At 40.3% G+C, this 25,686-nt stretch overlaps 2 protein-coding genes across 13 annotated transcripts in view; both read left to right on the top strand.

The window, feature by feature from the left end:
• Window positions 1–1,749: 1,749 nt before the first annotated feature.
• On the top strand, window positions 1,750–17,453 carry TCP11L2 (t-complex 11 like 2). 12 transcript variants are annotated; one of them, XM_066550305.1, is made up of 11 exons: window positions 1,906–1,984; window positions 4,677–4,801; window positions 6,776–7,178; window positions 8,204–8,339; window positions 8,577–8,697; window positions 9,423–9,643; window positions 10,512–10,648; window positions 11,676–11,863; window positions 13,207–13,388; window positions 14,106–14,278; window positions 14,762–17,453. In XM_066550305.1, the coding sequence occupies exons 3-11, from the start codon at window positions 6,824–6,826 to the stop codon at window positions 15,004–15,006; spliced, it is 1,758 nt and encodes a 585-aa protein (XP_066406402.1). In that variant the 5' UTR covers window positions 1,906–1,984; window positions 4,677–4,801; window positions 6,776–6,823; the 3' UTR covers window positions 15,007–17,453. The 12 variants fall into 12 exon arrangements, with proteins under 12 accessions (XP_066406407.1, XP_066406409.1, XP_066406408.1 ...); XM_066550304.1 differs by having other exon boundaries at window positions 1,921–1,984; window positions 4,680–4,801; XM_066550313.1 differs by having other exon boundaries at window positions 1,921–1,984; window positions 4,680–4,801; window positions 6,776–6,949.
• Window positions 17,454–18,489: 1,036 nt separating this feature from the next.
• Window positions 18,490–25,686, top strand: part of POLR3B (RNA polymerase III subunit B) — a 71,861-nt gene continuing 64,664 nt past the window's right edge. Inside the window, exons 1-6 of the mRNA XM_066549719.1 lie at window positions 18,490–18,555; window positions 20,037–20,069; window positions 20,598–20,654; window positions 20,738–20,802; window positions 21,168–21,243; window positions 24,332–24,432. Coding sequence (XP_066405816.1) covers window positions 18,490–18,555; window positions 20,037–20,069; window positions 20,598–20,654; window positions 20,738–20,802; window positions 21,168–21,243; window positions 24,332–24,432 — 398 coding nt within the window. The remainder of the gene's footprint in view (window positions 18,556–20,036; window positions 20,070–20,597; window positions 20,655–20,737; window positions 20,803–21,167; window positions 21,244–24,331; window positions 24,433–25,686) is intronic.

Here is a 25,686-nt window from a genome sequence, read left to right on the forward strand (position 1 = left end):
AACCAAAAAGAAGGGGAAGTGCTGAGTACTGCAGTGTCTAACTTATTCTTGGCTTTTGGACCAGAATCTTGGTGCCTCAGCTATATATGACAGATGTACATCTCTGATATGGTAGATAGATAGACAGACAGACAGATAGATAGAGCAAAATATGCACTTAAGAATGGGCTCCAAAACAGCTGGTGGGCTTGTGAGAGAATGACACTGCTATAGCTGAAAAAAAATTTGTTTTAAAGCCATTCCTTTCTGGAATCCCATCTCTTACTTCATGATTGAGGTGGACATACTTTTAGGCTGAGCTACTTTTCCCCCGACGCTTTCTTTCATATCAGTATTTAGAAGCTACTTCACTTGGTGAGGCTGACCCCTTTCCCTCCCTGTGCAAGCTAGGCCACTGAGCAACACAGGTTTCCACAAACCCAGTCCACAGAGAAGCAAAACAGACCCTGAATCACTGGAATCACTGCCCCTGGTGTTTTTGCAAGTATTCTTTGTGCAGTTTTAGCTGGTTAATAAATAAAAGATGTCAGCAGTCATAACAGAAAAAAACTTGTGTTTTCCCCATATTTCAGAGGGTCTCTAAGCAAAAATTGATGTAAAAAAATAATAATAAATAACATCCTTGGAAGTCATAACAATTCTGTACAAAGTAGCCCATCTGTATATTATCAGTCTTTTACAAAGCCCTTTTGAACCTCTTTCAGACTGTCATTGCCATGTAACACGCCCAAAGTGGGGCAAAGTAGTGCAAATGCAGTTATTTAAAACATTGTCTTCTTTATAGAAGCTACCTGATTAGGCTGTTGGACTTAATCCCATTTAATGTCTCTGAAGGCCAGGCTGAAAGGTGCTCTGCATCGCTGCAAGCAAGCACTCCCTCTCCAGCCAGGCACTTGGCACTTGTGTAGCCAAACACTGTTCCCTGCTTCAAGCCCTTGATATTATAGCAGAGGTTACTGGGACCTACAGTGGGCTTTGGTCTACCTGAGTACAATATGTGTTTGTTCTGTGTAGTTCACCATGTGTGCTAAAGGTTACCTGCAGGAAGGGGAGCTCCGTCTTCATGATGGGCAAGGCTAGTGCGTTAGTGAGCTCTTGCCTCAGAGATGACTGCCGGTGTTTTGCCCTCCGTGCTTCCGGGTGGGTGAGGCAGTGGTGGCACGTAGCTTCTGTGACAGGAAGAGGTGATGACCCTGACAGGTACTGCTAGCTCAGTGGGTGCGTGAAGCTACCAGTGCACGAGGTCAATACAGCAAATAAGCAAAGCATTTATAATGATAGTGCTGCACTGCCCCGTGCTACGTTCCTCCGTGGGCGCTCAGCAAGCCTCTGGACACCACAGCCGTGAGCGAGATGGGTGACTAAACTCAGCACGGGGCCGAGTGGCTCCTCTTGAAGCCGCGGTGGCGGGGGTGGCAGTGGAGAGCCAAGATGGCGCGTGGAGGGGCGCCACACTGCTTCCCCCATCGATAGGGTAAGGAAACGAGGGCAGGACGTAGTTATAGCTCCCTTTGCAGCGCAGTGCACAAAGGCAGGCACACGCGACCTGGACCCGTTCCCTGCGGAGCATAGCCCCTTTCCCCCACACGCCCGGGCTCGGCGGGGGCGGGGCCGGGGCGGCGCCTACCCGGACGGCCGGGGCCCTTCCGTAAACACCACCCGGCCCATCCCCCGCATGCCGGCACGGCCCACTGCCAGCGCGGGGGAGTCCGTCGAAGTATCTTCCCGTGTCGCCGCATATTTCCCCAAGCTTAGTGCCCGGTCGCAGGCAGAATGAGGAGATACGGTTAGTTTCTACTGGCATAAGCGGAGGCTGGCCCAAGCGCCGTGGATAACTCCCCGCTGGCAGAAAGGAAAAGATGACGCACCTCCCCGCTTCCACCGTCAGAGATGGACGTGCCCGAGGAAGACAGTAATAGTCCAGGCTGGGTCTTTAAATCTGAAGGGGGGAGTTGTGTGCGGCCCTGGCGAGCGAGGGGCAGCGGTGAGTGACCGGCTGGGGACCGCAGGGTAGGGCTGCTCCGGCCGGCCGGGGAGCTGACAGGCGGCGGGGTGTCCGGGCACGCTGGGCGATGAGTCGCGGGGTGAGTCCGGGACAGTGCTGGCTCGGGGCTGCTACCCTCCTGTGCGGTGTGGGTGGCAGGGAGGTAGTGGACTGGCCCGTCGCTCTACTGCCCTGGTGGGGAACCCGCTGCAGCAGGTGGGTTTCGCAGTTCCTGCGCTGGGTCCTTAGTTCTCTCCTTGCCCCGTGTCTCCTGGGCTTTCGCCATCCCTTAGTGTCCGCCGGGACGATACGCCCCGACGGGCGCAGCCGCAGGGTCCCCCCGTGCAGCCCTGGTGAGCAGGGCAGGGGCACCCCGACACCTCCCCGGGGCATGGGGCCTGGGGCGCTTAGGTGGGTGCCCGGGCTCGCCTTCTCTGGGGCTGACAGGGAGTGTTCTCTCCTTGCTTCTCCCCCGGACTCCCTCCCCCCGGACCTGTCCTTGGAAACGCTGTTTGTTTTGGTCTTTTGGTCGGAGGGTGCCAAACTCCTGCCTTTGCTAAGTGTTAAAAACATGGGGCCGGGGGAGGAGACAGGCAGCGAAACAGATGGAGGAAGAGGAGGAGCCGCCGGCTCCTCTCGGTGTCTCTGCCCCCGCGGGGGAGGGCAGCAGGCAGGACGGCCCCTGGTCCCATCACCGACCTGTCCGGGCGGAGGTCACTCCCGCGGCCAACCCTCAGGGCACTCGGCCGCAGCTCACTCTCGCCAGTACAGTTTTTTAAGCCTTCACGGAGAGAAGTATCTCTCCCAAGAGCTGTGAAACTAGAAAGCTAAAGGGGAGAAAGGCTGCTGTAAACTGTGAAAAATGAGGCGGGAGGAAATGCAAGTAACTCCTAACAAAGGTTCTTTTCTGTTCTTCTGTGGTGAGTGCTGACAGAGGTGGAGTCAGTGAAAGGGAAACTCTAGACCAAATGAGATTCAGTCGGTGCCAGCTTGAAGATAGTAAGAATGTGAACCCAGCAGAATAAACAGAGTTAAGACTTTCATAGTGGCAAAACTGGACAGAGCACTCATAAGTCTCTGTGTCCATGCATGCTTCCTTTGAACAAAGCAGGGCTGTGGAAAACCTTTGCTTGAAGATGGTATCTGAAGAAAATACCCAACTGTGAAACTATCTTCCTCCCTCCTTCCCCCAGGTGCTTCGTAAAATAACTTCTAAAGCAAAGCTACAGAAATAAAAAGTGTGTTTGTGTCTTCTAAAACTAACCTGATCTTGCAGTCTTGATAAGTTCTAAATGAAGAATCTAGCTGGGTGATGCAGTAACCAATTAAGAACAAGATGCCTTTAAGCATCTGCAGTTTTGTATTAATTTTCTTTTTACTAAAAAGAATAATCCTCACCTGTCTAAATAGCAGAAATGTGAAAATTTCTTCATTGTTAAATTAGTTGTAATCTTGGGGTTGGTACCTGTAGAAGATACTTTTAGCTTGGTCTTCCAAAGAGTTTATCCTTAAAAAACCCTACAGGATGGTACTGATTGAAAGAAAGCAAATGGTGTGATGAAGCCCACTGTGATGGTGTCCAACCTAATATAAATATAAATGTGGGTAGTCTTTAATGTAGCAGAATAAAGCAGGTTGTAACCTCAGGCTGATCCCTTTGATAGAACAGTTGGGATATTAATATGTGTATTAAAACAACAGCCTAATATGTAATACTTTATAAGCAAATTTTAAAAAACCCAAGATGGTATTGTTTATCCAAGATGGCGAGTTACAAAGAGATCTTGCAAGGCTGAAGGGCTTTTTGACATATTTTTATGTGACTGTTATATACTAATTTAAAGTTCTAAATGAACTTGGCCATTAGTTATTAATGAGAACTTCTGTGCTATTTACAAAAACATAAGGAAAATCAGCTCTTCCAGTGTATGCTATAAAGCAAAGACTGAGTAACTCAGTTGTCTATTGTTGTAACTAATTAGAAAGGCCGTTTTTGGTTTGTACTTACCTTTCATATGCTCAATGACTGTATTTTTGCGTAAGTGTTTTAGATGGCCCATGCAGGTTCTGCTTGTATATTCATGTACATTCAGTTTCATGTGTTTATCTTTTAAATGTAGAATTTAGCAATAATGTTCTGAATCTGCAGACTACACCCACTCTTACTTCCTATTGTGCTTGAAGCATTCTACGAAGAAATGTATTTAGTGTGGCAAAAGATTGCAGTGGTTTTTTGTGTGTCACCTCCTGTTGCAGTGTTGAAACTTCTTACTTAAGCCTTCTGAAGCACCCTACTGACAGCTCTGCTGTCTGTATTTGTGCATATATTGTGGGAGCGGGTATGGTCTTGATACATCAAAATGCATGTGGACCTTTGAAATGCAACTGTGTGCATTGATCCTTTGCTGGGACTAGTGCTTAAGGACTTAATGTATATGGACATCTAATTCTACCTTAACCACTTCATCTTCTTAGAAGTCAAGGTGGGGTGGAAAATGGCAGTGCTGACTTGCCTTCATGGCTGGTTTAGTACTTCTGTCAGAAGAACCTTGCAAAGCTAAACGTTTATTAACATTGTCATACCTAGAGGTAAGAGGAAATTAATGAAATTATGATGTTTAAAATGTGTGAAAGTATTTGGGGTTTCAATGGTCATTTACCTTCTTCCATGTTCTTAACACCTGAACTGAAGCAGTAGACACACCGTGAATTGCTCACACTCTGCAAGCGATTTGCAAGACTTTGGGCCACTACACTGCGAACAACATTAATCAAATCTTTTGATGGACCACATCCTGCAACATTAATCTTTTGGAGGTTAGTTATTTGTATGGAAATAAAGGGGTGATATACAAGATTAAAGCCTGAAAATACAGTGTTCTTATATTGATTTAAAAAAATTAGTCGGAGGGTAATAAAAACTTCACACACTCTTAACACTGTTACTGTATTTAAGTGAGCAGTTCAACATGAAGAACCTCAAGTATGTTCTATAACTAGTTTGTCGCAACTAGTTTCTGATCTTCACTAACTTTGAGATCTGTAACACAGATTTTAATTGAAGAAATATTTTGTTTCTTCTCTAGCATTAACTAGTGACCCATTTCTAATTGTAACTTAAATACAATTTCCAAGCCAAAATATCTGTGTGTAGCGTTTTTTAGGTTCCCTTCAACTCTGTCTTGTTTAGCCAATACTGTTTTAAATATTTGCTTGGTAGAAATTATAAAATTGCTGTTCTAATAAGAGTTATGATGCTTAGCATCACTGGTAATGTTGCAAGTTCTGAATGCATGACCTCTGAGTTCTAGTCAAGTGTCTCTCACTGGCTCCTCCAGTACTGTGATAAACTGTTAGCTGTGTTCTTAGATGCTAATGGGACCAATTCTTTTCACAAAAAAAACCCAGTGTAAAGTATGACATAAATAAGGTGCTCAAGTGCATCCAAGAGTGTTTCCTCTTGGGAGAAGAGGAAGAGTAAACACACACTTAAAAAATGTTAATCATTTCAATTAACAGGGGGGTGCTCATCAGTGTAGTAGCTCATCAAATTATAAAGGCCCATTCAGGATGAGTTAGTACCCAAACAGTCAAATGCTTTAAGCTGTAGCTAGGTGCCAGAAATAAAGAAATCTTAATTTTCACTACCTTTTGTCTGTCCCAGGACACCACAATATGTTGATTCACATAAGTACAGACAAAGATCATCCTTTTATTGCTAAAAGTGTCTTTTTTCCAAATTCAGCAGTTGCAAAGTGTGGAATTCCCTGCTACTGAAGTTGATGGGATTTAATAATAAATGAAGTTATCGATTAAATTTGCTGATGGAAATCATTGCTGCCTATGTCACTTCATGAAGTCCACTACAGAATGCTTCATGGTCATAATCGGAGATGGAGTGCTACTTTTGGTATCTGGGCCAAATTCCTTTGGTCGTAATTACAGCTGACTTCCAGATTCTCATTTTAATACTATTATGAGCATATTTTTCACTTCCTGTCATGCAGTTGTTAATCATCTGTATCACACTGTGCAGCTGTCCACATTTTCTGCAATTGCAGATTATCTGCCTGGGAGGCAGTTTCTTTACATAGACAGAAGCACTATGAAGCACAACACGTGTCACTGGAGATTGTTGTCTCTGCTAAATAGAATGTTAGAGGCTCAGAATTGCCATTTGACTTAAACCAGAAAACCTATCCACCTGCCTTCACCCCTAGGAGGACTGGTTTTTGGGTCTGTGCCATTGTTGATCTGATTCTGAGCACAGACCCACCTAAAGGCCAGACTTTCAGCTACACCCTGTCAGAAATGTAATATTCTGAATTACTTGCCTGTTCTCTGCCTGCAACTTTTGTGTTTGCTTCACAGTCGTTACACTCGGTGCAGTCTGTTTGTGGAAAGAAACTCATTGCTAAACACCACTTCTTTGTGAGGTCAGGTAGAGGATGGTGACATCACGAAATGCCTTTATGGACATTGAAAACTACCAAAATTCTTGCAACAAGTAGCTTCAGGTGTTCCTGTGGGTAGTCTTACATTTTTTTAAATATGATCAATTTAGGGACTGTCTCCCACAGATTCATTAAGGTATGAAACAGCTGAAGGTACAAAGCTTTCTTACAGAAAAGGTATAGTTTGTTGATAACTATATGATTCTGCCATTTTTGTCAAGCCAAATCCTTTCCTTTGCTTTTCCTGTTTAGGAAAGGCAACTACTTGATCTTCATTCACAATATAATGATCAGTAGCTGACTTTTGGTTTTATGGGAATTGTGTTTGTCTTTCTAGGTCTTGTTTACTGTGTAAACAAGGTAAAGGGATTCAGAATGCCTCTCAATGATGACCAGAACAGTGACTCAGATTCTTCACGGCTCTCAGAAAGCACAGTTTCTTCCAGTGACACAGAATATTCCAGGCAGAGCTTTAACAGTGATTCTTCAAGCAAACCCAGCTCCCCACCGTGTAAGCCTATTTCAGCCTCACCTGCATTGTGCATGGACCAATAAGGCTAACTTACCTTGTTTCTCTTTGCTGTCATGGGTAGAACCTGGGATTCTGAATCTGTTTAAGAGTATTAACAGAGAGGCATGGCTTTCTCTTTGCTGTGAAGCAGTGAATCTCCTGTGTGTGGAACACCAGCAGCAGCTGTATCCACGGGGGTCTCCCTGTGCACTCCTTCCCTTCAGAAAGTGTAAGAAAAGTGTGTCACCATGGTCTTCCTAACCTTGACATTGGTAGCAGCCTCCCACTCAACCAGATATGCTTTTGTGCAAAGGATGGGTTTCTTCTGTTTGATCCCTGCACTTAAAAATTATTTCTGTAACTTACAGATTTGCAATACCATACCAAGTTACATGTAATTATCTTGAATTCACATTTTTCTTTCATAAATACTAGAATCAAACAGAAAACACACATTTGCACAAGGAGGATAATTCGAGTAATGGTAAATAAAACCTTGTTTATAATGTGGTTTCTCTGTATCTGTAAGCATTTGCAGGCCATGCTTACTTCTTACATCTATGTAAATTAAGTCTTATATTAAAACAAGCTTATTAGTGGAGCTGCATTTGGCAGCTGGCTCTTTGTCTTTCTTTGTTACCAGCCTTCCAAATACTACATTAAATTATAGAATTTAAAGATTTAGAAACTTTGGGAATTTGCTCTTGTTTTCCAATGTAGAGTTTGTTTTGTCATTGCTGCTAGCTCCTAAAAAAATGAGTATAACTTAATTCCACAGCAGACTGAACATCTGCTGATTTTAAGTTGGGGGGTTTGTGAGTCAGTAACTGAGGAACCTCTTCAACAGGCAATATAGCCATTGTGCTTGGAATTATAGTGGACATCTAGTATCTCTTACTGCTCATGCTTTTGGTTGGGTGGCTTTGACAGAACAGTTACTAGGAAATCTGTGAAATGCAAGATCCCATTTTAAAGGAAAAAAAAAAATCTTAGTTCAAATGCGGAAATATGAAAATGCTCCTCAAAATATTTTGAGGCTTGTGTGGTATTTCCCCACAAACACACACACCCCTGATAAACTGGGAGTTTCCTGAGTTAGTGTTTCAGGAAGATATAAAGACTTGGTAATCTTGGGTCGCTCCTTCTAGAGTACTGGAGTCCAACTAGCAAGTAGTAAAATTTTTAGGTTTTAATATATTCAATTGCACTTATCAGCTATAGATATTTAGCTTGAATTGATCTTGTTTGTTCCAGCAGGTAGCCCTCCCAAGGTTATCACATTTGATGAACTGATGGCAGCTACAAGAAATCTATCAAACTGGACTCTAGCTCATGAAATTGCTGTAAATGCAAATTTTTGCATAAAACACGAAGACTACCCACAAAACAGGTAAGAGCTTGAATTTTGCAAAAAGTAGCACTGGTATTGGAAAGAGAGGAGAAACGAATGGAGCAATCTCGACTGTGTTTTGGGACCTAATGATCTATCACCCAAGAAAGATGTTATTGCAGGGCATAGTATTTGGGGAGGTGTGTTTCCCAACAAGTGATCAGTCTCATCTGAAACAGTTACAAGGATGGAAGCTAGTTGTGAGTCTTCTCTGTGTCTAATTGACTTACTCCACAGCTTTGCAGGCACAGTGAAACAAATTGTACACAAGGCATTTTGGGATCATTTGGAATCGGAACTGAATGAAGATCCTCCAGAATACAAACATGCTATCAAGCTCTTTGAGGAAATTAAGGAGGTAATGTTCTTCTTTCTCTGTATTGATTTGTCAGCTTAGCTTTAAGAGTCCCTTAGTTCACCAAAGGGTCTGCTTAACTTAGCTGAGTCAACACCTTCAGATTTTCCTTTTATAATATAAAGCCATGATTATTCAGAACTAAAAATAGATTTCTATTTGTAGTATATTTATATTAACCAGGAACATGGCCGCAAACAAACAGTGGCATGTTCTGTCAGTTTTCACTGCACAGTGATCAGTTGAAAGTCATCTCTTTTCCCAAAGCTTCACATCTCTACTAGCCTGTTTCCAGAACCATACTGTGAGCTTAGGGCATGAACAACAGTATAAACATGATTGGACCTGCCCACTTAAACTTCATTGTTTGATTATCGCACAGGTGAGCATACAAACCTTCAATCCTGGCACAATACTAAGTGATTAAGAACTTTAAGTTAGTAAATGTTTGTTTTACAAGGTAGCCTCCCAGCTTTTGAACGGGTCTAGTTGTTGACTTGCTTTTTGTTTTATTGGTTTGAGCATTTTTGCAGAACTGTACTGGTTTGTTTTTTCCAAGCAGTTCTTTTATCCCCACAACCTTTGATAATGTTCAGTCTTAAAATGTCTGGTTATAATCTGTCAGCTATAAACACCTGACATGAATATTAAAATTTCACTCAAGTGTGCTTACTAAGTGGTTTGGTCTTTATTGATAAGCTTTTTCTTTTTTGCTCCCTCTAATTTAGATTCTTCTTTCTTTCCTGACTCCTGGAGCAAACAGGATTCACAATCAAATTTGTGAAGTTCTTGACATGGATCTTATAAGACAGCAGGCAGAACATAATGCTGTTGATATTCCTGGACTAGCTAACTATGTCATCAACACTATGGGAAAGTTATGTGCTCCAATAAGAGACAATGACATAAAACAGTTAAAAGCAACTGACAATATCGTAGAGTTACTGAGGTTGGTATTTGAGTGTGGTTTTTGGAGAAAAAAACGCCTCTCTGAAAGGGTAGTAGACAGTGGAAGGTGGGGGGCTGGGTTAAGGAAGTCTAAAGTTGTGTCAGTTTGCATAACACCTGTTCTTAAACTTATAGGAGAACTTCCTGAAGCATTAAAGAGGAAGAGCTCTGACACGCTAAACAGATTGTGTATCTCACTTTGTAATGAAATGAGTAGGATACCCAGATGAAACTAGGCAGCTCTGAATATCTAAACCAACAACTCTTGCAATAATCTCTGTTTCAGAAACTCTTTTTCTGTCTTGTTCATTCTTACAAAATGTAAACAGCATACTTGTACTGTTTCTTCTTGAAGAGTTAATTGCATGCTTCTTCTGGAAGGCCAAACTTTGGATTTACAGGCTCTTTAGTTAAGATCTTATCACTTGAACTTGGGTAAAACATTTGCATAACAGTGCTCCTGAGGTATGCTGAAATATTAAGACTAAATGGTAGTTGTTCTACTATGTATGTATATGGGGATCAAAACAATTGCGTCAGAAGGATTGTTTCTCTTAATGCAGTCAGTGACCAAAAAGTTAAAATCTGTTAATTTTGGCTGAAATATACCAATTCATGTAGTTTTTGAAAAACTTACAGGGCTGTAGCATTTAGTGATGCTACATCAGTTTTGTTCTTTTTAACTTAGGCCAAGCCTTATCTTCAAGAATTCCAGATGATAGGTAATATATCTGTTACTCTGAAGTGCCAGTGAAGGCCTTCACTTCTCCAGAATTGAAATTAAAGTGATAATGTACATGTGCTTCACATGTGCTGATGAAAATCAATAGATTAAATTAAACTGTGAAATTTTAAATTCTTCTTTTCAGACAAATATTCCGTGTTTTGGACCTGATGAAAGTGGATATGGCAAATTACACAATTAAAAGCCTTAGACCATACCTCTGGCATAACTTGGTGGACTATGAAAGAACAAAATTCCAGGAAATTCTTGAAGAAACACCAAGTATGTACCACGCTATATTAAATTTAAACTTTTCTTTGAAAAGAAGCCTATTTAAATACATGCTGTGAAAACTCTACAAGTTGCAGTTAACTTAGATGAAAACTTCAATTTCTTTTCTGTATATAAGTAATGGAAAAATTTTTTAACAAGCAAGTTATCACTGGATGGTTGCTTAACTTGCCATCAAGTTTATCTGTCTGTAATCTGAGGCACTTTCAGACAAACTTATATTTGCTGAATTGGATGGTGTCTGAAAAACAAACAAGTGGTGACTCTTGCTGTCTGGATGCAGAAGCAAGAGTCCATAAGATGAGCCTTTTCTCTTTTGTGTGCAACTGTTCAGTTGTTAGTGTGAAGTAAGCATGTAAAACCAGTTAGTGCACCTGAAAGCTGGAAGGGCTAAGATCTATTTTTTAATAAACAAAAGCAGACTCTGAACAAAATTTCTTAGATGATGCAAAGTCAACTTGATTCACTATTACACGTTTTGTGTGATTTGATTAAACAGTGTTCAGAAATACATCCTCCAAGAAGAATAAGTAAACATGCTAACATCTGGAGCAGGGGCTTCTAAAATGAGAGCTCTGAGCCACTGATAGGGCCTGCAGTGTTCATTTATGCAGCCTGAGAAGAACTCTACCAGAACAAATCAAACGTTTTAATCTTCCTTCACCTGTACCTTTTAGTCTTACATCCTATCGGATAAGTGGTTTCTCTGAAAAAGGGAAAGCAATCCTTTGGGAAGGACTCTCAAACTTTGTGACTTCTATTACCTAAAAATCTTGTCTGAAGTCTTAACAATTTGTGGCTGGATTTCTACAAACCAGGTAGAATTAAAGGTGACCAGTGGAAGATGATCAGTGGAAGAAAGGGAGAGAATTACCATTTGTGATGACTCAGCTGTCCACTATGTTTAAGACTTCAGAAGTTGAATTCTCTTCTCTATACAAATCTTTTTTTTTTTCCTCAAGGTAGTGCTTATTTTGATGAAGGCATGCAGTAAATCTGTGCTATTTACAATGCTTAGGTGCCCTGAATCTCACAACAGAATGGATAAAGGAATCAATAGAGGATGAATTGTCATCTATTTCTGATGAGTCTTCATCATGCCCTGGTGCTGATAGTAGTTCAAAACCAATTATTAGTCCTACACTGGTGCTAAACAATGGCTACTTGAAACTGTTACAGTGGGATTATTGCAAAACAATTCCAGAGGTAAGAAATATATTTTGGTGTCTTCAGATTACCAGCTATATGAAGTCATTAGTGTGATACAATAAACCTGCTATGGAAGACAGTAAGTGAATACTCTTTTGCACTCCTTAAATTTCTGCACAGTAAATCTGAAATTAGGAGATTATATTCTAGTCCAGAGATGGGCAAGTCAACAACCAGAAGAGAACAAGGTAAAGGTTGTTCTCCCTCTTTCCAATCATAGCTCACCAGCTCCACCCTAAGAGCAGTCTTGGCTGTGGTCAAAGGCTGGGCCTTGTATTGACAGTACTTTGCTTTCTCTGTTTTTAAAAGAACTGATTGTAGCACTCCGTTTTCCTAACAGCAGCAGGAATTGGTAGGATTGCTCTTCAGAACAGAATCAGTAAAAAACTTGAGTTCTCTAAAGTAGGTATTTTTCCTTTCAGTGTAAACTATTGCTTCAAGACTCAGTGTTCAGTTTTTCCCTCCAATTCCTGATCACTGACCTCTGCAACTTTCCATAAAGCCAGTGGGAAATTTGTCAGCAGTCAGGGCTAACATTTGCATTTCCAGAGAGGGCCTTAGCTACATGTAGGATGGCCTGGCAGAGAACTTGTTAAATACATGGGGATGCTCTTGGTGTTCTCAGTCAGTAGACAGAAGTGAAACCACTTCCTTACCTTTCTGTGAGCAGTTTTGAGTAAGATCTACATACAGATGTCCTCTGGTAGATCTAGCTTGCCATACTATGAAATTGCTACTAACTGCAGTTGGATGTTAATGCCCCTGTGCTGCTCAGGATGAACTCTTTGTAACCTAAAATGAACTCCAGCTACATCTTGCTGTGGGGATTACTTACGCTGTTGGTATGATCAGCTGGCTTTTTGCCTGGAGCAGCTTACGTATCACTTGCAGAACCAGCTCAGGTGGTTGAATTGGTGGTTGTCAAGCACAGTTGTTCATTATTATCCATCAGTTACAAATGTTGGCATTTTTTCAAAAGACACCCAAATCCAGAAGACTTCTGTCTGTAACTTGGTTGTTACAATGTCTTCTGGATCCTCTGAGCATTCCATGTCGTGGGCTGAATTGTTGGTTACAGATTTGTCAGCAGTGATGAGGAATAAGGTGCAATGTCCTCAGTTTCCTCATTACTTTTCTTCCCGCCACAGGTTTACTTCTGGTACTTGTACAAAATGCCACTTTATACTATACTACACTACATATTTAGGGTATTTCAGTTGCTGTCTCCTCTGGGTTTGCGTATTTGTGATTAAAAATAGTAGTGCTTCATGACTACATCCTAGATCTCTTTCCTAGATCTTCTCCTTATTCCTAAATTAGTATTATTGTTTCAATTCTAGACTCTAATAACAGATGAAGTTCGTCTTCAGGAGTTGAGAGAAAAGCTCAATCAATTAAAAGTCATAGCTTGTGTTTCTCTCATAACAAACAACATGGTGGGTGCAGCAATTGTAGATGTGCCTGATTTCACTGATCAGCTGAAAAGGATCTCCCTTCCTCTTCTTGAAGGCATGAATAAGAAGTAAGGCCTTTTTTTACTCTTTTTTTGATGGTAAATAATTGGAAACAATTCTAGTGTCATAGCTGGTGCTTGTTATTAATAGGAAGATACCGAATTCGAATAATTTATATATTCCCTTTATGATACAAGGCCACTATATGTTAGACAAGTGTTTTCAAAGGTAGATTTTAATGAAATCTTAGTCATGATGTTAGTGTACAAATTTTGGAACCTAGTAGTAAAGTTCATTCACACACTCCTAATACTGGGGATACTGTGGCAGTACATTCACTAAATCCTCTTGGGAGTTGCTTCAAACTTGTTGTAGGTAGTTCAAGTTATTTGGCTCCCTATTTCTTTGGCTTCTTGTGCTACAGGCAAGTCTGATGTATGTGACTGTCTTTTAAAAGAGTTTTCCACTCTGTTTTTTCTCATGGAATGCTATGCACGTGGCCCAGAAAAACACCTAGGCACAAGGATAAAGTGAACTGGTGTCACTGCTGCACACGTGAAATTACTTTTCCCATTTGGATCACAGCTAGGTCCCTATTTTATCTTCCACATAGGAATTTTCCTGTATATGTAGATTTACATAAATCTGCAGCAAAAGATGAAAACTTTCCAAAATTCTCATTGCAGAGACCAGGTTGAAAATAAAAGGGAAAGGAGACAAGTGAGGGCACTTTACGACCTATGCTACAGAAACTTCAGAATTTAATGCTTTTCTCTTTCTTCCAGAAGTTTTGACTTGAAGGAGGCTCTGAATGCTATTGGCGTCCAGATTTGCAGCATAGTGAACAAGTCTCTAAGTGAAAGAGGTCTTCCAACTCTTAATGAAGAAATGCAGAGTAATTTAATGGGTCAAATCGCTCATGTTGTTGAGAAGAATAATCCTGTCTGTTCCTTGATTGGTTAGTAAGAGACTACCTAATTGTCGTATTATATGTGTCTGTTTATAAACTTACTGGCAGCCAGCTTAATCAGCTGTCTCATTATCTTCTAAAAGTATTTTCTTACTGCAGTAAAATACTGGCTCAACTAAGACTAAGGATATGTTGCTTACTTGGAAATGGTGTTCTGGGTATGCTGCAGAGCATGGTTAGTCACAGCTGGAAATAATTGTAAAAGTGCATGTAGAGAGAAGCCTAGGCAGCCTAATATTTTGGAGAAGAATTTAGATAAAATGAGTGTTTAGTCTTTCTGTCCATTCTGGGTTTAAACATATTGTTTAAGAAACTTACAGTATTGTTTCCCACACCAAAACAATATTGGGAAAGAGTTGTTGCTTACATGTTGGATTTTTTGCTGTGCTGATGTGCAGGGTACTTACAAAGTGACTGTGGCATCATCTTGGGTTTACATTTGTTCTGAGTGTACTCTATATTCCATTTCAGACAAACGAATCCAGCTCTTCATGAGAAGCTTGCTTGCTCTCCCGAGTTTTCAGAAGTGTATGCCTACTATGCCAGGAGGTCTTTCTGTGATTCAGACAGAGATAGAGTTTCTGGGATCTCAGTATGCAAGCATTGTAAATTTCAATAAAAAAGTGTATGGACCATTCTATGCAAACATACTTAGAAAACTGCTTTTTCCTGAGGCAGCAATGGAGGAAACAGAAGCAGAAACATCTAGCAATTAAAAAATGTACCCTTTTTTTTAATCTTCCAAGACAGTGGGAAGTCACATCTCTAAGAACAGCCTACTCCAGTGACTGTTGATAGGGAAAGATCTTGTAAAATGTATACAGATAGTTTCCGAAATTCATTGTAAAGAAATTAATGTCAAGGTCATATATATATATTTTAATAGAAAAATATTTGTTTAATGGATTGTCACTTGTAATAGCCAGTGAATTATTAATTTCCATAGCAAGCATTTATTATGACTTGGCAGTGGGAAAGAGCTGGCAATGTACTTACTGTTTTGCCACCATCAAAACAATGTTATTTTTCAACTCAAATCTATTTACATATAGCAATGCATATTAGGAAATGAGAAAACAACTGTAGATAAAATGTACTATGCTTACATTGTATTTTTGTAGAGTAACATCTCAGACAACAATTATGTTTCTGAGACTACTTTGAAGAAGTAAGTATAGTATAACTGCTTTAGTAACCAAACCCAGATTCATACCAGGCCAAGTTCAGGTACTCCTGCAATTACTGGACCCAGAACTTTGCCTCTGTTACATTAAAGAATGCCAGTGTTACAAGCTGTTTGCAGGATAGCAGTTACAGAAGCAGCGTTCACAACTTCAATTATGAATGATTCAGAACTTCTCAACTCTGAGATTAATGATAAACACCTGAGAAACATGATGTTGAGGGTGGAGTAAATTTCTGTATATAAATGTGTTTATAAGCATTTTGTTTATTTGGTGGAGGTCATACAGAACTTTTAAGATGTGTATGTATTGATCTTTGATTGTAATGGATGAGTATTAAGTATTTTTAAGTTAGGTCTTTCTAACCTTTGTTCCCAAAAGCACTTAACCCTGACCTCACAGTGTACCACAGAAGAACTGCTCCTTTCATGCCCTTATCCAACAGAATGTAAATTTTTCACAAGATATTCTTAGATCTGAAAGCAAGAACCTGATTAATTAGTAAATTTTGAAAATATTATTATATTCACTTTTTTATGGAGTGTGTGAGAAATGCTCCTGTTTTCCTCTAATTTCTTTGGACTGGGCCCCAATACTTAGATTTAAGAATACTTATATTTAAGGCATTGGGAATCTTGCATACAGAAAATGAATAGGATTGAAAGAGAGAAATGTGGAAGTGAACTACTTTAAGTTTACACAGGCTTTATCTTGCATATTTCAGATTACTGGGATTAGATAGTGCTGGAATACATATTATAGACTTGTCTATGAAATTGAATAATTTACTTGAAAATGATATTTTAATATATTACCATATACTACTCCTTTTAAGATGTCATATATAGAAAACCTTGGTGTGGTACAAGTTAGAGCTTGTTTTTAATATTTTATATTACAGTCTATTTTTTATGAAGAGACAAAAATAACTTGTAAAAGCATAATGTGTCACACAAATTGTTTATGTACATTACTGTATCTATCATAAAGCTCTAAAAAAAACCTGGGCATTATTAGCACTGTGGTTTGTTTTGTAGTCCATTTCTACAGGCATGTGTACCCTTTATAGCAAAGGAAATTACTTCTATTCAGTTGTTCTTCAGTGTCCAAGGACTTTGGTCACATGTAAATGTTAAGGAAAACTTTCTTCAAAATGCCTTTTTAGAGAAATTTCTCTAGTGCACTTCTCTTCTATCCTCTGTGAAAACATTGCACAAAATAAAGATGAATACATGTTTTAAAGGGAACTGTTTCCTGGAAAACCAAGGAGAAAGGAACTCTTAGACTATCATAACTGTGCCAGGCTTGCTCAGATGAATATGAAATTTTGGTAGGCAATCCAAAATCATTAAGATAAGAATGAATTTAAAAAACAGCTAGAGGGAATGAATCTTAGTGATTTGCTACAATTTTAGAAATACCTACATGCTTTTGAGCTTCAGCCAAAAGCGGATTTTATGAACATTTGAAGGTGATTGCTAATATGATTATGAAATTTTAATTGTAATATTTTATATCCATTCTATTGTACAAATAGATATCGAACTTCAGCTCTTTAATGAGCTGGGAAAACTGTCATACTAGTTTTTACCAGTAAATACTCAAAGCATAGCATTTAGTTGGGGGGGGTGAGGGTTGGTGATTAAGGTGACTTGCAAAGGGCGTTTTACAGCATGGCCTGTGTTTCAAGTGATTGTTTAATGTGTTTTAATTTAATGTTTCAAACAGGGACATTGCATCTGTTTAATGTCATGTGTTGCATGCTGTTTATGCTACTGTGGCTGAAATGCACTTGACTCAGAAGTTGTCCTTGTAAAATAAGGTGCCATTCTGTAGCAGCTTTGTTTAAAACCAAGTATTTGAGGGTTTGTATGCATTAAATTTTGTTTGTGATAACATTCGTGGTGAAAAGTCATTTACACAAATGTTATTAAATGCAACAGATTGTTAAATGCCAAAGATAAATTACTCCACTAATATTCTGTTGTGACTGTTTTTCTGGTACTTCTCAGAAGCAGCTCCAGTGTAGAGTAGTGACTTTAATCCAGCTGTACAAATAATATTCAAAACAGTTGCCTGCTTAAATCTGACTACTTGGATGAATTATGTATTGGGTTTGTATGGCAGAGTTGCAGGGGGAGCGGAAGGCAGGGGTGGCTTCTCTGAGAAGCTGTTCCAAGCTTCCCCCTGTGCCTGACAGAGGCCTTGCACGGATTAAACATGGATTGCCGCGAATTAAACAAATTCTCCATTGACTGTGGGCTTCAGGCAGGAAACCAAATGGAAGGAGTCTTAAATGTTACTCCTCTTTAGGGTAGCGGCCTTAGTGTCGAGGATGGGTGGAGCCCAGACCCAACCTCGTGAATGTTACTCATGTGGAACCTGTGCCAGAGCAGACGTCTGTATGTGCTGTTTTCACACTCTTTTAGAACTTACCAATTATTATATTTACATATATATATATATATATATTTATCTCAAAACCTTACTGCCACAGGAAGCTACGGAGATCACTAGTGCTTCTCGTTTAATCTTGAAGTCGGGCAGATGAGTAGCTCCCCATCTGACTACGATTTTGGTGTCTCTCTACCACAGACCCTTGTAAAGGAGAACAAATAAATTTGTAGGTGATTCAGCTACAGCATTCAATAATAACAACAATAATAATAATAATAACAATAACAACGCTAAAAGCTGGTTCCCCGCGTTGCTTTACATACTAAAAACTGCAGGAAACCCGTTTAAAGCCCAACTGCTCCGTGTCCCTGCCGCCTTCCGGCCCCGGCTGCGCCGGCGGGGGAGCGGTGACCGGCTCGGGGATTCAAGGGGGACCCCCGGGCGCTGCCAGTTCCCCAGTACCCCGGCGGGGCGGGCCGCAGGGCAGAGGGAAGCGGGGGCTGCCGGGTCCGGGCGCCCGGACTGCGCGGGGCCGGAACCTTCGGGCGCCGCGCTGGAGCGCGGGGGGAAGCGCTGTGCTGCAGCGCCACGCTGCAGCGCCACAGTGCGCGGGTGGCGATGGAGGCGTTGGGGCTCGGCGCGCTTACCCCAGAGCAGGCGGCGGCCCCGGTCAACACGGTGGAGGTCAGCGGGGCAAGGGGCAAGCGGCAAGCGGCCGGGCGCGCCTCGGGCTCTCCCGAAGTGTGGCGGGCAGAGCTGAGCTGGGGTGGGGTGGAAGGAGTCTTCTGCAGGCGCACACGTGGAGTACCCCCTGCCCGTGCTGCGCCGCTCGGTGTGTGCTTGTGCGTGTGCGGTGGGTGTGTGTGGTGGGGGGTTGTCGGGTCCGAGCTGCAGTTAGGCAGCCCCTCATGAAGCCGGGCTCGGCCTCCTGATGTGCCGTCCCTAGTGTCTGCCCCGCCTGTGTCCCGCGCGCAGAGTCGCAGAGCGATCTGGGGTGGAAGGGACCTCACAGCTCGTGTCCTTCCATCCCCTTGCCATGGCACGGCCACCTCCCGCTGCACCAGGCTGCCCCGTGCCCCTTCCAGCCTGGCCTTGCAGTATTTACTTAAGATTAAAATCATTAGCTTCATCCATAGGTCATCAGTTTAATTGCATTACTATTTAACAGATTAAACCCCTTTTTTTAAGACATAACATTTAAATCCTAAAAACCTGAAATCAACCACTCTTCAGCTTTGCAGACTGTAATCGCTACTGCACATGAACCACGAAGGACCAATATTAAAAGCCGCACCATACTGCATGTGTTTCTTTTTACTTCATTAGCTTTGCCATTATTAGATGTTGAATTGGGATCACAAGTAAGATTAGTAAATTAACAAACAGCAGCAGTGGAGGCTGAAAGCCAAGAGCACCATCAGTATTTCTGTGGATAGAAGGCTAACGACTTTCTACAGGGTTTTTTGATCATTTAATTTTGTAGTATTTTTAAATGGTAGTAGTAGAGAAGCATATGAGGGCTGGAAGCACTCCTCCTAAATAAAAGGGTTTTGTCTCCAACCAAAGATATTTGCAAGTTTTTGCACTGCCATGGTCGGAGAAAGTGGGGCTGACATAAGGAGATGTTCCCTGTGCTTATCGGAGATTAGAAATCGGGGAAAGTTTGTAGGAATCTTGATATACTTTGTCAGTACTTTTGCTAAATCTTTGTAGGATTTAGAGTCCTGATAAGTGTTACAGAGAACAAGTGCTGCTCCCAGGTTCTTGCATGTGTTTTTTAAAGAAAAAGTTGTAGGAAATCTTCCCTTTCTAGGAATATAATTTACAGTAACAGAACAAAGCCAAAAAAATGTTAGTTGATCTTAAATGAGGACATGGTGTTAAAGAATTTTCTCAGAAAAATACATTTTCACATAAGCTGCTCTTAGGAAAGAGGCAGTGTGCCATTGCATCCTGAGAAAATGCTGCATGTATGGTTTACTGAGATGATCCAGGTAGTTTTTATCCATCTCTGTGGGCTTTAGACAGTTGTTTTGTTTTCTTTTCTAAATGGATCTGATTTTAAATAATGTTACTGTTCAAAAAACAACAATAACAATAAAACATGCAGACAGAAAGGCTGGCTACTCCTTGGAAAGATGTTTCAAACTGTTTTTTCCTTTCAGGAAAAATGGAGACTTCTTCCAGCATTTCTAAAGGTTAGTGCTGCACACTCATTTCATGGTGTGAATATTTCATCTCCTTTCTAACTTTACATTACCTTCTTCTGGCTTTTACTGTTTACCAGAATACTTTTCCTCACTTTCCTGTGGATTTTGCCTTTTGTTTTAGTTCCTTGCAGTTATCAATAGACATGTTCCATAGATTGTTTTCTTGATTAATTTACAGATTATTTTGTGGAGACATCCTCCTAGAGGTTTGCATATCGGTATGCATATTCTCAATCTATACTGTATATATGTAATGTTTCCAGATTTTTTTCCTGTTTTACTGGCTCTCAGAGACCCTATCCGTGCTCTTTATATGACTGATCCAGTGTAAGCTTCGAAATGTAGTGTAGAACCAGAGTGAGCAACCAGCCCCTTCCCAGAAGTTTGTCAGCTGAAAGAATTTAGCAGAGTTATCTAATATCTAAAACCAGTTATAAATGCTTGTATCTTAATTTCTGGCTTCTGTGATTAATGTTACTGAAGCTGATTTTATTTGCTGTGTGCATTATTTTTCAGGTGAAAGGACTGGTGAAGCAGCACATAGACTCATTCAACTATTTCATCAATGTCGAGGTAGGCTTTCCTGGGATGGGGGGAGAGTGGCTCTTAGTACTCAGAAAAGGCCATGGTTCCATTTTGTTCTTTTTCTCCTCCAGATAAAGAAAATCATGAAGGCCAATGAAAAAGTGACAAGTGATGCCGACCCAATGTGGTACCTGAAGTAAGCATGAGATGATTTCCATATCAGTAGCAGCATGAGTACTATCTCATGGGTTTGTTATCACCTATAAAGTGTTTATAAGCACTTGTGTTGGTATAAATCAAGAGGATTTTTTCCGTGACTTATCTCTTACTTTATGCAATGAAAGATGGGAAGATTAAAAGGTTTATTGCACATGCAGGCTAAATTTTTATTATTTGACCACAGCTCAAATACAATGAGTTACTTTGGGAAGAACCATTGCTCGTTATTAATCAATTTGTGTTCATCAAGTAATTTCATTTTTCAGTGTATGTAAAATTTTGCTTCCTTTAGGTTGCCTGAAAAATGTTTTCCTCATTGCTTATTTTGAAACTGTATTACAGATACCTCAATATCTATGTGGGTACTCCAGATGTGGAAGAAAGCTTCAATGTGACACGACCTGTATCACCTCATGAGGTATTAATGTTTGCATCTGTCTTGTTGAGTTTTTTTATCTTGGAAATGTCTTGGATAATAGCTGCGTGTAATTTTGAGTATGTGCATGTTACATTTGGTAGTGCATTGCATTCCACCATCACTATAAAAAGAAGCTCCAGAGACTTGAACATCATAGAATAAAGCTTTTTAATTTTATTTTAAATTGTTGAGGTTTTTCTGCTGTATTCAGTGTTTTGTGTTAGCTGAATTTGAGTGGGTTTCCATGAAAGTAGTGAAAAGTAGTTCTCTTGCTTCAACTTGTGTCTCTCCTCATGACAGAGCTGAAGTCCTCATGCCATAATGTAGGGTTGTTTGATATTCTTATTTACATCTTTTTAATATTAGCCTTGCTACTGTCTGCACCGTAGGTCACTTCAGTCTCTGTTTCCCTTCCAGTCTTTGGGAACTTGTATCTGATTTATTTTTAAAGTCTGATTCAGAAAGCAAAAGTAGAACTTTTAAGCAGAAACAGATGGAAATTGTTGAAATTACAAGAAGCTGCAGAAGAACATTATCCTTCTGGGGACTATATTTAATTTCATTGCAGTGCTGTAGGCATGTAGGTTAACAAATGGATTGTGTACTTCTGGAATAAAGATGTGTGTTGGAGGACATGCTGCTGTGACTGAAATCAGAAACTCTCTTGGCTTTGACCAACAGGATATAAGATAGCTTCTGAAAAAGCCATAAGCTAACATAAGCTATGAACTTTTTAGGATTGCTTTCATGTCTCTAGAGCCATCCAGTTCCCTTCAAAGTGCTCAGGAACACACTATTTCTCTCCTGTTACTGTGCTTTGAGATTTATACCACTGCCACAGAGGTAGTGACCTCTTCTTTTTGGCCTCTGGAGGGGGAACTGAGGTTGGAACTTGCACTTATTTATTTACCTGCATGCAGCCTATTGTCAACCTCATAACTGAGTTCATGTATCAGATTTTTTCCTTGCTGTATCCACTTAATACTTGAAATGTCTTTTTTGTCATCCAATCTAGACTGTAATGAAATACATTCTGTGCTTAGGAGAAATTCTGTAAGAATCAGCTGTGCCACTTGGGCATAGCCCCTTTCTGTTTCCAGTGACCTGACTCAAATCTCATTTGGTTTGATGGAAAGCTTTGAAATAAAGCCAATAACTCAGCCAGGTGTAATACATGATAGTTGATGTATCTCACAAATGTGTAGCTAATGTTCAGTCAGTACATGTGAACATGCAAAAAATGCAATAGGAAACCTTTCTTCCATATGAATGAAATTGCATGCAAAAAATTGTTTGTGGCAAACAACTCATATTCAAGAATTTAGGTATTAATAATGCTTGCTTACTGTATAGCTAAAGTGACTGTACATACAGAAGGCAAAATAAATGCTTATAGAGCATACTGACCTTGAGTTTAGAACGAGATACTCTTGTATCTCATGTATTCTCATTGATGCTTAATGCTAGTGCATAATTTCTCTTTATTTTCAGTGTGCTGTACACAAATGGAGGCCACAGTTGTTTTCTTAAATAGGGTGCTGCTCAGGTCAAGCCTGGGTGCCTAAAAAAAAAATATTAGACAGTTAGGACTCTGCTGTTGTATTTCTCTGTTGAAAGCTCATAAAATTCCTTCCCCAAACCACCTAAAATCATTAGATTTTCATGAGGGTCTGAGTGTATACCAAGTCACACTTGTCTTTTACTTTCAGGTGTCTTTAGTAAGACATTACCTTCAGGAAGGTGATGCAAAAATACACATGCTGGAATATTACACTGTAATTTGTATTTTATATGTGTCCTGTGTTAAAAAAGCACACACAGAAAATACCAAGGCATTTTTCCCCCAAGCAGTACTAAAGAGGCTGTCTAACTTTCTTTTTCCCCCAGTCCTTATGGGAGTTTCATGAACTATTCATACAGATGAATTTAAAGTAATTAGAATATGGAAATGTTCTCAGTTACTTTTTAATTGGATGTAGTTGCTGGGAGTAGAATGGCACCTAGTTTCCTGCAAGGCATGGCTTGAAAGCTGCTGGGATATATTAGTATTTTATTACTGGAGAAGAGGTTTGCTGTGTAGTGTGGAGAGGAGAAGCATCCAGTTTGTGATGATTCTTGAGGCGTATTTTTCTATAGAGCTGCATCTTCAATAAACAGCATGATCTTAATTGCCTTTTATTAGTACATAATCAATACACTGAAAGACTGCAGAAGTATAAATGTTCAAGTCTGACTACTGCTAAACCTGTAATCCTGGAGCTGAAAGGTAAAGCATACTCAGTGAGATCACGAATGACCTGCTGTGAGTGGCTCTGTTGTGTTCAGCAGATGCAGTAAGGCCTGTCTTGCATGAAGAGACACAATACCTTAAGGGCTGGCAACATCTTAGGGTGAGGCTGGGGAGAGCAGACCAGAAAGATTGAATTAGAAATGATTGAGCCTTGAGGTATCTAATGCCCTAGATATGTTTATTCTACTTCTCTTGGTCTCCAGGGAATTTGCAGATTCCTGCAAATTCTGGGAATCTTTGCAGGAAGTGATTCTGTAGTGAGCCTTCTGTAAGTCATCATTAGAAACGGTACCATATGGTGAGGTTTGCTCATTCTGGTAATAAGGTAATTGTGTCTCTCTCAATCTTGTGCCTTTCCATTTTGTCAGACTTTATATGGCAGCACAAGTTTTCAGCTGTTGGGAATCCGCATACAGAAATGTCCCTGAGCTGAGCACTGCTCAGACACACTGTGGTCTTTGTGCCAGCTCTGGTGATTAGACCTGTTTGTTTAATTAGACCTGTTGGTTTAATTAGTGAGTTTAGAAGTTAAGCTGTGCAGTGCTGTTTTCTGAAGGCACGGAGCTGCTTTTGAAAATCAGAGCAATTGTATTTGGATTTTCTTGGATTTTGTTTTAAACAAAAACAAAATGGAGAGTTTGTCAAATATTCTTCAGGTATGATGAAGATCTTGCTGAAACTTTGTTTTGCTTGATTTCTTTGTGAGGATTTACAGGACAGAGCAAATACAGGCTGTTTTAAGAGATTCTTGAGCTTGAAGTCAGCACCTGACCTGTTTCGTGGCTTTTGTCCTTTCAGTGCCGCCTGAGGGACATGACCTATTCCGCACCGATTACCGTGGATATTGAATACACCCGAGGCAGCCAGAGGATCATCCGCAATGCGTTACCCATTGGCAGGTGAGACACCATGTACTGAGCTGCTGCTATCAGTTTTCATTTGGTGCCGTGCTGGGAAGTGTTTTTACTGCAAAACAGATGTAGGCCAACCTTGCTTCCTTGTTAAAAGAAACAGTGAGCAGGCATATCTCCATAAACAGGTATACAGGATTTTTTGGGTCCAAGATCTTGTTTTGCAAAAGCTTCTGATAATGTCTCCTTCCAGAGAAGGATGGATATAAGGATGAATCTTGTCTCTAATTCTGTTGATATAAAACCACAGATGAAAATGCATGCCTGGAGCTGCAAGTTGCATTATTGTAAAATGAAATGAAACATGTTTGCTTTGTAGCCAAATTACTCAGTCTTTCAACCATAGTATGTAGACTAGCATCTGTGGAAGGTGGATGATAAAACCAGTAAAGCAAGCATTAGTTCTGCTGCACAAGTTAAGCTTTCATTTAAAATTGCTTAAGTTACGTTACTAGACTGGGTTTAAGGGCATACATGCAAAAAAAGTTTTTTGCTGTTAAAAACTGTTAATATCTAGTCATTATTTCCATGGGAAATAATTTTGTTCATCTGTCCCTAGGATTATACTTATTTCCTTTGGCCAGTGCTCTTGTTTGACATGCAGTTTGGACTGGGACAGATGTTTCACTGGAGTTTTCAGTAATGGCATTTAAGTATTCCATTTTACGTTATGCCATCTGCTTCCTGTTTCTGATATAAATGATATATTCTCCTGTTTCTTAAGCCAATGCATTAAGCTTAAATTGTGTGTGATAGATTTTGCTTGTCATATGAAGCTTCTGATCTCTAGGAAGCACTTTCTCAGTGAAATATAGTGACAAGATCTCCTTTTTTTCCTCTGCAGAAGTACAGAATTTGAGTTCATCAGTTTACTTTTAAGATATAAGAATATGAAAACAGCAAAGATTTAAAATAATTTATGATATTTGAATACAAAAAGCATAGCCGAATCTTGCTTTTTATTGAAGTAAATTTAAATGAAAAATTTCAGAGGTTGAAAATATTTGTGTGGTAGAACTCATGAATAATTTTTGTCAGTACTTCATCCTGTCAGGTCCTGAAGACCTTCATGAATGCAGACTGCCCAGCTTCCCTGTGCAGCTTTTGCATTGGTTTGACTGCCCTCATGGTGAAGAGGTTTTGCCTTATATGCAGTCTGTGAATCTTTAGTTTCTCTTTTATTTACTTCCCTAAGCACTGAATTTCTTAAAATTTCTTGGAATCTCTCTCCACCACATGTTG

The sequence above is a fragment of the Molothrus aeneus genome, chromosome 5 (genome assembly GCF_037042795.1).
Source record: "Molothrus aeneus isolate 106 chromosome 5, BPBGC_Maene_1.0, whole genome shotgun sequence".
Classification (NCBI taxonomy): domain Eukaryota; kingdom Metazoa; phylum Chordata; class Aves; order Passeriformes; family Icteridae; genus Molothrus; species Molothrus aeneus.

Coding starts and splice junctions, on each gene's coding strand:
- TCP11L2 (XM_066550309.1), top strand. CDS start 6,824: ATGATGACCAGAACAGTGACTCAGATTCTTCACGGCTCTCAGAAAGCA. Junction 11,864..13,206: donor ATTGCAAAACAATTCCAGAG/GTAAGAAATATA, acceptor TTTCAATTCTAG/ACTCTAATAACAGATGAAGT. Junction 14,279..14,761: donor TCCTGTCTGTTCCTTGATTG/GTTAGTAAGAGA, acceptor ATTCCATTTCAG/ACAAACGAATCCAGCTCTTC.